Raw genomic sequence first — 12240 nt, 5'->3', positions numbered from 1 at the left:
GGTCTGATGCTTAAACTGTATCTGGATTACAATGTTGTGACTCCCAGAATTGCTCCATTCCAACTTGAAGCTCTGTGCTTCCTCCTGGTGATGTAGGAGTTCGGGATGTTGCCTCTGGCGTGTTGAGCTGTTGCTTGATTAATCTGTAGGATGGTTACCAATTGTGGCATAAGCCCCCAGTTGCTTGTGTAGAGGACTTTTGGCTGCGGGTGCCTTGGTTGCATCAATGTCTAGTACCCAGGATACTGCTAGGTGATCTGGCTGATTTTGTTGTTTCATAATTTGTAACTTGATGGCTTGCTAGGCCACCAGACACCTGAGTCAGGTGCATTTCTCTGGGTCTGAAATCTCACAAGTAGAAGGGCTAAGAGCTGCATATTTCTTTCCCCAAGGGCATTGCATTACTAGATGCTTCCTTTAAAAAAAAATCATTTGTTTCATGGTCTGACACTTTTTTCAGATTATTCCATTAAATCTACATTTCTGATTTGGTAGCATAAGGACTGTGCTGTCTTACTACATTAATGCTTTTCAGCTAAAGTGTTCATACCTTTCTGCATAAGATTTTAAATTTCACTTTAAGCGATCTCTGTCCACAACCTCCTCTTATGGTGACAGAAGTTTTTTAAATGGAAATAGTGCTATTTGAGAATTGTAAACATGTAATGATTACTTCAATTGTAACTGAAGTTGGGTTATTTCTCACCATGACATTGTGAAAATGGGATCAATAAGTTGTTTTGGGGACTAAAACTGGAAAGTGATCACAATGTTGGATTTTTAAAAAAATATATAATTATTGATGCCAGACAGAAGCTGCCTGTCACTCTAATTCCTTCTGATCTATAAGCATTTCAATATATAGTTGATCATTTAAGTGGAGTGAATTGGCTTATCGAGCTTCCACTTGGTTGGGGGGGGGGGGGGGAATCAATCGCCTAGAAACGGGGATTAGTGGAAATGTTGAATGGATATTGTGGAATCACTAGCTCATGAGTCGGGACCATCGCCTTCCAACATGAGCTAGTTCAATAAATGTTTTTGGGGTGGAAGTGGGCAGGTGGTTCTAAAATTTGATGTTGGACCTCATGAAGGCACTGTGCCAACTGTTAATCCAGATGCAGTGAACCTTCATCCCAGAAAATGGGCTTTCCAGACTTGTCATATATTCTTTATCATATTATCGCCTGGTCCATGCCAGTCCAGTGGAATCATCTTTGATAACTCAACTTGATATTATAAAGACTTGTGCACTAAACTGTAAATCAGATCTAAACATTACTACTTTGTTCTAAGTGGATGCTAACCAGAGTATTGTCAATTTATTGAAATTTGTTTACACTAGCTGGTGCTGTAACTTGGTCACTTGTATTGCCTTTTACAAACTAGTGTGGTAATTAAGGCAATTATTACCAACCCAAATGCTTTGATATCCAAAAATTGGACTGTCATCTTGGAGCTTGAACTAAACCTACATTGGAGAAGCTAGTCAGGAATTTGATGGCAGTCATTGGAGGAATGCAGCATGTTCATGGAAGTTTGCTAAAGTGCAGGATTATTTCACCAGTCACCCAGTCAATATTTCTAATGTTGATGTTGGGCTGCACAGGAAGTTAAGCACTCAAGTTTACAATGGCTATTGTAACTGCACTTTAACTTCATCTTTTTCCCTTTCAATAGAATGTGAAGTTGCCACTGAAATTGAGATATTAAGCCTTAACCCATCTGAGGTGAATCTAATCATTTTGAGCTCCATTATAATTTTGGTTCCTTGACACAATATTGCTATAAGTAAAAGTATTGATGAGTAGGATTATTTTAATCCATAAGGGGAAGCATTTGTCTTGTCCTTTGACATACAATCCAAGTAGGTAATGTAATAATACCAAATAAAGTAGGAATATTAAATTTTGACGCAAGAATTTTTAAACCAAAGTCTAGTATTGTTACTTGTTTCCACTCAGGTTCCCATGATTCTGGTTGGCAATAAATGCGACTTGGAAGATGAGCGAGTAGTGGGAAAAGAACAGGGCCAGAACCTAGCAAGACAGTGGAACAACTGTGCCTTTTTAGAGTCCTCTGCAAAGTCGAAGATCAATGTTAACGAGGTATGTACAGATGTCCATTCTGTAAGGTTCAACTTAAGTGAGTTTGACTGGTTTCACTTTACATGCCAGTACTGTCCCTCCATTCTCTGAGAGATTAATTTGTGGATTAGTTATACTAAGATTGATTAGTACAGTAGGTTGGAAAGAGATCTACTTAGAATGTAGAAAGGAGGTTTACTTGTCTAGCTGTTCTCTTGCTGGCAAGCGAATGTGTAATATAAAAAATAAATGTTACTGAGGAAGATTTCTCTGCCATTTGGCATACAGTTCCCATTCTTGGACAAGGTTATGAATTGAGTACTTGCCTCTTGTTTTCTTCATGTTATATTCTATCCTTTAATCATAAAGGTCATAATTTGCTGTATAAAGGAAGGCTGTTTAATCATTAAGATTGTGGCGACTCACCGTTTAGTTGGTCGAACCGGCTCGGCAGTCGGGTCAGGCGGCGTCGGAGCGACGAGGCCCAAGATGGCAGCGGGCCTCATCTTTCCCGAGCGACGGGGAGAACCCGCATGCGGGAAAGTCTTGATAACGTAGTACTTATGTCATTGCTGGTTGGATTGGGCGGGAACAGTCTCCCTTAAAGGGCCCGCGCAAGGCGGGAAAATAAACCAGTTCTTGTTCGACAGTCCTCCGACTAGCGTCTTGTTTCATTTCGCGGTAGCAACCGCTACATTGGTGACCCCAACGGTCCAAACGGATTTTGGACCTGCGCAATGGCCGACAGCGCAGCAGCCAACACAGTGGCCCTCAAGCTGCCCACCTTTTGGACACTTCGGCCCAGCGTCTGGTTTGACCAGGCCAAAGCACAATTCCACCTTCGGCAGATCACCTTCGACTCCACGAAGTACTACCATGTGGTTAGCTCTCTGGACCAAGAGACAGCTGCCCAGGTTGGAGACTTCAACCAGTCGCCTCTGGAGGAAGATAAGTACCCGGCTTTCAAAGACCTTTTGATTCGGACCTTCGGCCTCTCCCGTCGTGAGCGTGCCGCCCGCCTGCTTCATCTGGATGGCCTGGGGGACAGATCCCCATCCGCCCTAATGAATGAGATGCTGGCATTGGCCGAGGGACACAAGCCATGCCTGATGTTCGAACAGGCCTTCCTCGAACAGCTCCCCGATGACATCCACCTGTTGTTAGCTGATGCCGACTTCAGCAACCCCCGTGAGGTGGCCGCCCGGGCAGATATCCTGTGGAGGGCCAAGCGCGAGAGCGGTTCGTCCGTCAGTCAAATCACCAGGCCGCAAGCCCGGCTCCAGCAACCGAGCAACCACACCCCAGGAACGCAAACGACAACACGGGTGACCAGCTGTGCTCCTACCATCAGAGGTGGGGTGCGGAGGCCCGTCGATGCCGCCCACCCTGCAAGTTTCAGGGAAATGCCAGGGCCAGCCGCCGCTGATGGCTACGGTGGCTGGCCGCCGACAGAGCCTCCTATTCGTTCAGGACAAGAAATCTGGACGGCATTTCCTCGTTGATACTGGAGCGGAGGTCAGTATTTTGCCCCTGACCGGCCGCGACACTCGTAACAGGCCACCCGGTCCTCTACTCAATGCCGCCAACGGTACAACGATACGGTCTTTCGGCACCCGTACACTTCAATTACAATTCGGCGGCAGCTGTTTTACCTGGACCTTTACTCTTGCCACTGTCGCCCGACCACTCCTAGGAGCCGATTTCCTTCGGGCCCACAACCTGTTAGTCGACCTGCGAGGGAAGCAGTTAGTCCACTCTAGCACCTTCCAGACCTATCCCCTGGGAGAAATCAGCACACCAGCCCCGTGCCTGGACTCCATTTCCCTTTCTGGTGACGATTTCGCCAAGTTCCTAGCCGAATTCCCATCAATTTTGGCACCTTCGTTTACGAATTCTAGGCCCAAACACGAGGTACGACACCACATCATTACTACAGGGCCACCCCTTCATGCCCGAGCACGACGATTACCTCCAGACAAGCTCCGCCTGGCAAAGGAAGAGTTCTGTCACATGGAGGAGCTGGGGATTGTTCGCAGGTCAGACAGCCCCTGGGCCTCCCCCCTGCACATGGTCCCCAAAGCCACCGGAGGGTGGAGGCCCTGCGGCGACTACCACAGGCTCAATGACGCCACCACCCCGGACCGCTATCCCATCCCTCACATCCAGGACTTCGCAGCGAACTTACACGGGGCCCGCATCTTTTCCAAAGTGGACCTCATTCGGGGATACCACCAAATCCCGGTCCATCCAGATGACGTCCCCAAGACTGCGATTATCACCCTGTTCGGCCTGTTCGAATTCCTTCGGATGCCGTTCGGCCTTAAGAACACCGCGCAGACCTTCCAGCGGCTGATGGACGCGGTAGGCCGAGACCTGGACTTCGTGTTCATTTACTTAGGTGACATACTGATCGCCAGCCGTAACCGCCAGGAACACCTTTCCCACCTCCGCCAGCTGTATTCCCGCCTCCGCGATTTCAGCCTCACGATCAACCCGTCCAAGTGCCAATTCGGACTTGACTCTATCGATTTCCTTGGCCACAAAATCACCAGCAACGGGGCAACACCCTTACCCGCCAAGGTGGACGCTATCCGCCATTTTGCCCGCCCCGACACAGTCAAAGGCCTACAGGAATTCCTTGGGATGGTCAACTTTTACCATTGGTTCATCCCTGCAGCAGCCCGTATCATGCGCCCTCTGTTCTCGCTGCTGGCTGGTAAGGGCAAGGACATCACCTGGACTGACGAGACTGCAGCTGCTTTCGTTAAGGCCAAAGACGCCCTGGCAGACGCCACGATGCTTGTACACCCTAGGACTGACGTCCCAACCGCCCTCACAGTAGACGCGTCCAACACCGCGGTGGGTGGGGTACTGGAACAGCTACTCGAAGGCCGCTGGCAACCCTTGGCATTTTTCAGCAAGCACCTTAGACTGCCCGAACTGAAGTACAGCGCTTTTGATCGGGAACTCCTAGCACTGTATCTGGCGGTCCGGCATTTCCGATACTTTCTAGAAGGCAGGCCTTTCACCACTTTCACCGATCATAAGCCAGTGTCCTTTGCCTTCTCCAAAGTCTCCGATCCCTGGTCAGCTCGGCAGCAGAGACATTTATCCTACATTTCCGAATTCACAACTGACATCCAACATGTCTCCGGAAAGGATAATGTCATTACTGATGCACTTTCCAGACCGACCATCCACAACCTATCCTTGGGTGTCGACTACACGGCCCTAGCTGACGCACAGCAGGCCGACGACGAACTGCCCAGCTACAGAACCGCAGTCTCGGGCCTGCAGCTCTGAGATTTCGTGGTTGGTCCAAGTCAGCGGACCCTACTTTGCGACGTTGCGACTGGTCAACCCCGCCCTATAGTCCCTGCAGCCTGGCGGAGACGCGTTTTTGACTCGGTACATGGGTTGGCACACCCTTCCATCAGATCAACTGTCCGACTGGTCGCCAGCAAGTTTGTCTGGCATGACCTGCGCAAACAGGTCAGTGAGTGGGCCTGGACTTGTCCGCACTGCCAGACGTCAAAAATCCAGCGACACACCAAGGTCCCGCCACAGCAGTTCAAGCCTACCCGTAGGAGGTTCGACCACATGCACGTCGACCTCGTGGGCCCTCTGCTGGTTTCAAGAGGAGCCCGGTACCTCCTTACAATCGTGGACCGGTTCACGAGGTGGCCTGAGGCAACCCCCGACTGACATCACAACTGATTCCTGCGCCCGGGTGCTGCTCACAACTTGGGTTTCACGTTTTGGTGTTCCGGCCCACATCACTTCAGACAGAGGCACCCAATTCACTTCCAGTCTCTGGACTGCATTAGCGAACCTGCTAGGGACGCAGCTGCACACCACCACGGCTTACCATCCTCAATCAAACGGGTTGGTGGAACGTTTTCACCGCCATCTGAAATCAGCCTTGATGGCCCGCCTGAAGGGTCCTAACTGGGTTGACGAGCTGCCTTGGGTCCTGCTTGGCATACGCACTGCCCCCAAAGAAGACCTCTGCCCTTCGGGACCAAGGGGAACAACCCCCAGCAGTCCTACAAAGACTGCGCGAGAAGCTCGGCAACTTGGCCCCGATTCCCACCTCACGGCATGGTCAAGCCCCATCCTGCCAGCCCAAGGATCTATGGAACTGTAAGTTTGTTTTTGTTCGCAGGGGCACACCTCGGGCGCCATTGCAACGACCATATGAGGGACCGTTCCGAGTCATAAGGAATAATGGATCCACCTTTATTTTGGACATTGGAGGCAGGGAACAGGTTTTCACGGCGGACCGCCTCAAACCGGCCCATTTGGATCTGCAGCAGCCTGTCGAGGTTGCAACGCCGCGACGCAGAGGCCGGCCCCCTAAGCGGCAGCTGGCACAGCCCGCGGACCTTGGGGACTGTATCGCTGGTTCTGGGGGGGGTTGTGTGGCGACTCATCGTTTAGTCGGTCGAGCGACGAGGCCCAAGATGGCGGCGGGCCTCGTCTTTTCCGAGCGACGGGGAGAATCCGAGCGTGGGAAAGTCTTGATGATGTAGTACTTACGTCATTGCCGGTTGGATTGGGCGGGAACAGTCTCCCTTAAAGGGCCCGCGCAAGGCGGGAAAATAAACCAGTTCTTGTTCGACAGTCCTCCGACTAGTGTCTTGTTTTATTTCGCGGTAGCAACCGCTACAAGATCATAATTTAGTGTACGGAGGCTATTTGGATCACTGCTGGAACTCTGATCATTTATCCAGTTGTGGCTTCAAATGTTCTGAATAGTCTTTCCCATTCCTCCTGGCATCATGAATATCCCTCTATCTTCAATCCCCTTTTTGTTTGATTTCAAGGTTTTTGTCTGTGTGGGACTGAATGATGGAACAACTTTATCGCAAGTCTTCTCACTTGTAAATGTTATGTAAACTCTTCTATTTCAGGATCTTCATTCCCTACCTTAGGGTCAGCTAAAAATTTGACCAAATCTTCCAGCCCAAATTTTTATGTAAATAAGCAGACACCCTGCCCCTCTCTCAACAGCCTTGTGACTGAGACACCTCCCAAAACTAAGATGGTTTCCCCCATTGTCATTGCTTTGCCCTTCATCAATTCTTGCCCCCCACACTCATTTTGTTTTTCCTCCCCCTTCCCCCCCCCCCACCAGACACAGATTTGCATTTATAAAGTGCCATTTTATCAGTGTTCTAAAACAATTTGATTTAAAGGAGATGGTTTAGAATGAAGTTGCTGTTGTAAAATATGAAAATTTGTTTTAATCAGGGGATATGACTCCTAACAGTTCATTCTGCTGCATTGATATATAATGCATCTCCTTCAGATGTTAAAGAAATAGCACTTTTCCACACCACCCACCATTGTGTATAGAGTCATAAAGAGATGCAGTATGGAAACTAACTCTGTGGCCCATCAAGTCTGTGTCATCCACCGGTTTACACTAATCCCACTTTTCTCTCCCCACATTCTTGTCATTCCACCCCCCCTGCCAAAGTTCTACCACCCACCTACACACTGGGTGTAATTTACAGTGGCCAGTTAAGCTACCAACCCACACTTTGGGATTAGGGAGGAAACTGGAGCACCCACAGGAAACCCACATGGTTACAGGAAGAAGTGCAAAGTCCGCATAGACAGCACCCAAGGTCAGGATTGAACCCATGTCTCCAGTGCTATGAGACAGTGGCTCTACTAGCTATGCCACTCTAATTGTGTTTGTCTCTAAGTAAAACATATTCTGTTTCTACAGATCTTTTATGACCTGGTCAGACAGATCAATAGGAAAGCGCCAGTGGAAAAGTTGAAAAAGAAGAAATCCCAATGTATGCTGCTTTAAACTTCTGCTATGCAGCAGGTCTGAGCCAGGTATGATCTTAGTCATTCATTATGTGAGTGTACCATTGAAATGTCACCTTGCTGCAGGTGACAATGTAGGATGGGGATGTCAGTTTTAGCTGCAAATCCTCTTCAGTTTACAAAGAATTTTTATTTATCTGCTTGGTATCTTCTGTCCTTGGTATCTATGCTCGAAGACTCTACCATCAGCTTCCTCTCAGCAGAATTTTCCTCCAGCTTAATATTGGGAAGACTGAAGCCTTCCCTTTTGGTTCCTGATTCAAATTATTTCTTAGCCACTGGATCCATCCTTGTCCCTGGAAGTTTTCTGAAACTAGTCACAGAATTCTGTCATCGTTAAGATTAACTACTTCCAGCTTCATAATTCCACTTAGTTCCACCCTTGTCTCAGCTTATCAACTGCAACTTTCATCTAAGTATTTGTTACTTCTAGACTCTTCCACTGCTGTCTAGGTCAGCCTTGTTTTATTCTCTAAAGCTGAGGTCACTCAGGATCTCTGTATTTGCTCTCTGAATTAATACATTAATTTTAAAATTTGCATCCCTCATGGCCTCCCATCTTGTAATCTCCAGTCCTATATATTGACCTAAACTTTCTACTCATCTCTACACTTAATTGCTTCACCATTTGTGCTGTAACATTATCTGCAATTTTTAAGCTTTAGAATTTCCAACCTAAATCCTTCCATCTCCTTTGCTTTTTATTTTAAAACTCTGACCCAAACCTACCTCTGACCAAGGTCTTGTTCATCGGTATCTCTCTTGGTACCATTGTATTGATTTGTTTAAAGCTCGTGAAGTGGCTTGAGACTTTTTTTACTACATTAAAGACCTCTGTATAAGAGGAAGTTGCCAGAACTGGAGGAATGGAACTTATTTCACAGACCTGGTGGGGCAACGACAATCTAGTCATGGGGGAATTATCCCTTCATTCAGCTTGGTCTTCTGAAGGGAAAGCTCTTTTTGCCACCACCCCTAATGCATCCCTCCAAATCCCTTTTAAGTTACCAATCTGAAATGCAGGTTGAAAATTTTCTCCACAGTACTCCATAATTGTATCAGTTTGAATGAATTGGGAGGTTGTAAAAGGGAAGATTGAGGTTTGCATATAAGCATCGTGTTCAAATATTTGATCTTCGTAGAAACAGTTTTATATTTGGTGTCACAAGATGTCTTGAGACAACATCTCAAAGGCTGATCAATTTATCTTGCACAAATTGGGTAATATCTGTTTTGAAGAGTGAAGTGGTTTAATGAAAGAATTTCAGGTGTAGTATCCAACAATAGTGAAAATTGGCAATGTGTAAGAAGCAAGAAATGGGAGTGCTAGGATATTGCCATATAATATATGGTAGTGGTGTACTAAATGTATTTAAGCAGTCTTATTTCTCCATTTATTTTACAAGGCATGTGATTTTCAGCTATTGCTTGATGTGTGCTTTCATTAAAATGTGGAATTAGTGTCTTTGAAATAACAATGGAGGTAAGAATGCTGACCCAGAACTTGCTGTCAGTGGTGATCTGCCTGACTTACTATTGATCTGATCCTTGTTCAAAATGGCAAGTCCCTTGTGCTTTATTGTATCACCAGATGGGAGAGACCAGTCTTGCCTGTGGTGCAGTTGAGAATAAGCTGCTCCCCTCTGGCTATCAAACAAGAATTAAGAATGTAATGTGGAAGTGCCAGATAGTTAAAAATCAATTAAAACCTTAAATGTAACACACGCCTAATCTTTATTCAATAAAGACAGTAAATTAACAACACTTGGCAGCCTTTTCTGCTCAAGTGAATGGGGTCCCTATTCCTGTTTAACTACTAAAAACCACAGTGGCCTTTCACTTGCCCTTTGCACCCTGAGGAGACCAACATCAGAACAGTTGAGAAAATTTGTATAAAGTTCCCAGGAAGTTTGTAGCCCTGTTCATGTGGGAATCCAGAATCTCCTGAGACTCCTGGTAGATGTCAGCATTTGGCATAAAATGCTAGCATTTCCAGGAATTGTTGTAAATTACCCTCTCCATTTTAGATACTTCCAACACTTAGGTTAAGGTAATATTGGTTACATTAGTCAAGAATATTGATATACTAGCCAATTGTATCTTGGTAAATTCTTGATTAGTGGACTTTTATTGCTTCTGAATTAACATTCTGGCTTCATAATGCTTTGCTATTTAGTGGTTTTAATTCCAGTTTGTTTGTTGATTTGTGCTGTTTGAGCTAGTATTTTCTGATTAGGCAGGACTGTTTTAGTAACTAAATGTCCCAATTGTGTGAATGACATCCTGTTTAAATTTGCTGCAAAGTGTATGTTTGCCAGGTTAGTACCTTAAAACTGATGCTGTTTGCCACAGCTTTAAATTTACCATCCTGCTCTTCGTAAAAGGCAACATCAGATATTGAATGGATAACTAGAGCTTTACTGATCAGTATTTGTGTGGCAATGTACACAAGGCCATTGCAATCCATCTGCTCAATTTCCAAGGTCAAAATTACAATATTACTCGTATCCCTCAATTGTTTTCTCTAAACAATACCTCTTGTGTCCCTCAATTGTTTTGTCAAACCTGTTTCTCTTGAATTCATAGTTACCATTTCAAGCATTCTATGGCCATCATAGACTGAAATTTGATTTCACTCTTAAAAGCTTGGGTCCACTGTTAACATTTGTTCCGAATGGGTAAAGTCCAGGTTTGGAGTGCTTTTTTTTGAAAATTCTAATATACCAGATGCCAAAGATCTTTGTTTTAAAGTAGTCCATTTTCCCACTTCTAATTGACATGGAAACTGAGGCTGTTAAACTCTGGATGAATTGTATTCTGGTTTGCAGTATTTATAAGTTTGCAATGGTAATGTGAATTAGCTTTTGTGACTAGCTGTATTCTTTTATTTTCAGGTATGAAGAACTGTTGCCTAATTGGAAAGTGCCAGCGTTTCCAATTTCAAAAAAAAATTAACATATCTGAAGAGGCTTCACCCGTTTTTATATCTTCAATTTAAAAAGATCTCCAGAAGACCGTTTGCACATACTGTTCCTGAAATTTGCCATGTGCATCGCTTGAACAGACAGTATTTTCACCTTTTTGCATAGTGGTTATAGCCAATGTGGATTTAATGATGAGTTAGTTGTATGATTATACAAAAAAGCATGGACACATTTCCAATGTTGTAGATGTTGCAAGTGAAATTAAGAGTTGATTACATATTGGCCTTTTATCATTGCACCTCTTCTCCCTATCAAGCACTAATAGTTCATTGATGGTTTTTGACATTTTTAGTCCATATGGTTCCTTGATGGACTTATCCCAACAGTTAACATCTACTTTTGGTCATTGTGACTCCATTTTATATTGGGACGTTGCAGGATCACCTTACTTTCACTATACAATTGTATTCTAATTAAAAATGTTTTGTGCATATTGCTTTGGAAAATGGGGTCTTTTATAGGAAAACTGTGGAAAGCTGATTTCTATGTCTCTTTCAAAGCTCAAATATATTATACTAAACCAACTCTAAATTTGCTTCCTGGGTCTCATTTGTTTCCTTTTGAATCTAAGTTTAAATTTTTTGATCAGTGTGCTGCGTTGCAGATATGGCAGGATGTTTCATTCTGGGAAATTCTGGCACTAGACTGCTGCATGCACTATCTTACACTTCTCCCTCCCCTTGTGCAACAGACTGTGCCAGGCCTTTTTCACCTGCAAGCTTTGAACTTAACATGAGTTTGAAAGACATCCTTGAGTACATAAAATGGTAAATGGATCAGAAATTTTACACATTGTTAATTCATACAAGTTCTGAACTAGTGCTGTTATTAAACTTCAATGGTCTATGAAATTTTTGCTGTTAAGACTTCTGGGACAAGTAGTTTTTCCTTTTCAGCTTGTCTTGGTGAGTAAGATTACCAATACTTTGCTAACACAGCAATTTGAGAGGAATTTTCACAAAATGTAGTGCCTTAAACTTAATTTTTCCAGGTGTATCATTGCAAGCCTCCCATACTGCCTAATTGCCAATCTGGTAACCGGCTCCTATTCTACCCACCTCAATTTTAAAATCCTAGCATTATTTTCAAGCAAGTAAAGACCTTCCTGCCATGCCTGCATTAACGTATCCTTTTCCAGTCTGAGCCTTCAGGGTCTCAGTGCTTCTCAGATACTGCCTCCTTGTGTTTGTACCATAGCTGTTTTCAGACACCTCGGTCTCTAAGTTGTGGAATTCATCCTTAAATCTCTTGCCTCTAACTTTTTGGAATGCTGCTTAAAATCCAACCTTGTGTCATCTGTTCTGAACTTCCTGGCTTTTGCAAAT

At 44.9% G+C, this 12240-nt stretch overlaps 1 protein-coding gene across 1 annotated transcript in view; it reads left to right on the top strand.

Annotated features, from left to right (window-relative positions):
- The window catches only part of rap1aa (RAP1A, member of RAS oncogene family a), a 100481-nt gene extending 89035 nt beyond the window's left edge, over positions 1 to 11446 (top strand). Inside the window, exons 6-8 of the mRNA XM_052034482.1 lie at positions 1965 to 2108; positions 7825 to 7940; positions 10826 to 11446. Coding sequence (XP_051890442.1) covers positions 1965 to 2108; positions 7825 to 7911 — 231 coding nt within the window. The 3' untranslated portion in view covers positions 7912 to 7940; positions 10826 to 11446. The remainder of the gene's footprint in view (positions 1 to 1964; positions 2109 to 7824; positions 7941 to 10825) is intronic.
- The last annotated feature ends 794 nt before the right edge of the window (positions 11447 to 12240 follow it).

The sequence above is a fragment of the Pristis pectinata genome, chromosome 20, assembly GCF_009764475.1.
Source record: "Pristis pectinata isolate sPriPec2 chromosome 20, sPriPec2.1.pri, whole genome shotgun sequence".
NCBI lineage: Eukaryota > Metazoa > Chordata > Chondrichthyes > Rhinopristiformes > Pristidae > Pristis > Pristis pectinata.
Note: the sequence above shows the minus strand (reverse complement) of the source record. Positions and strands in the feature narration are given on the sequence as shown.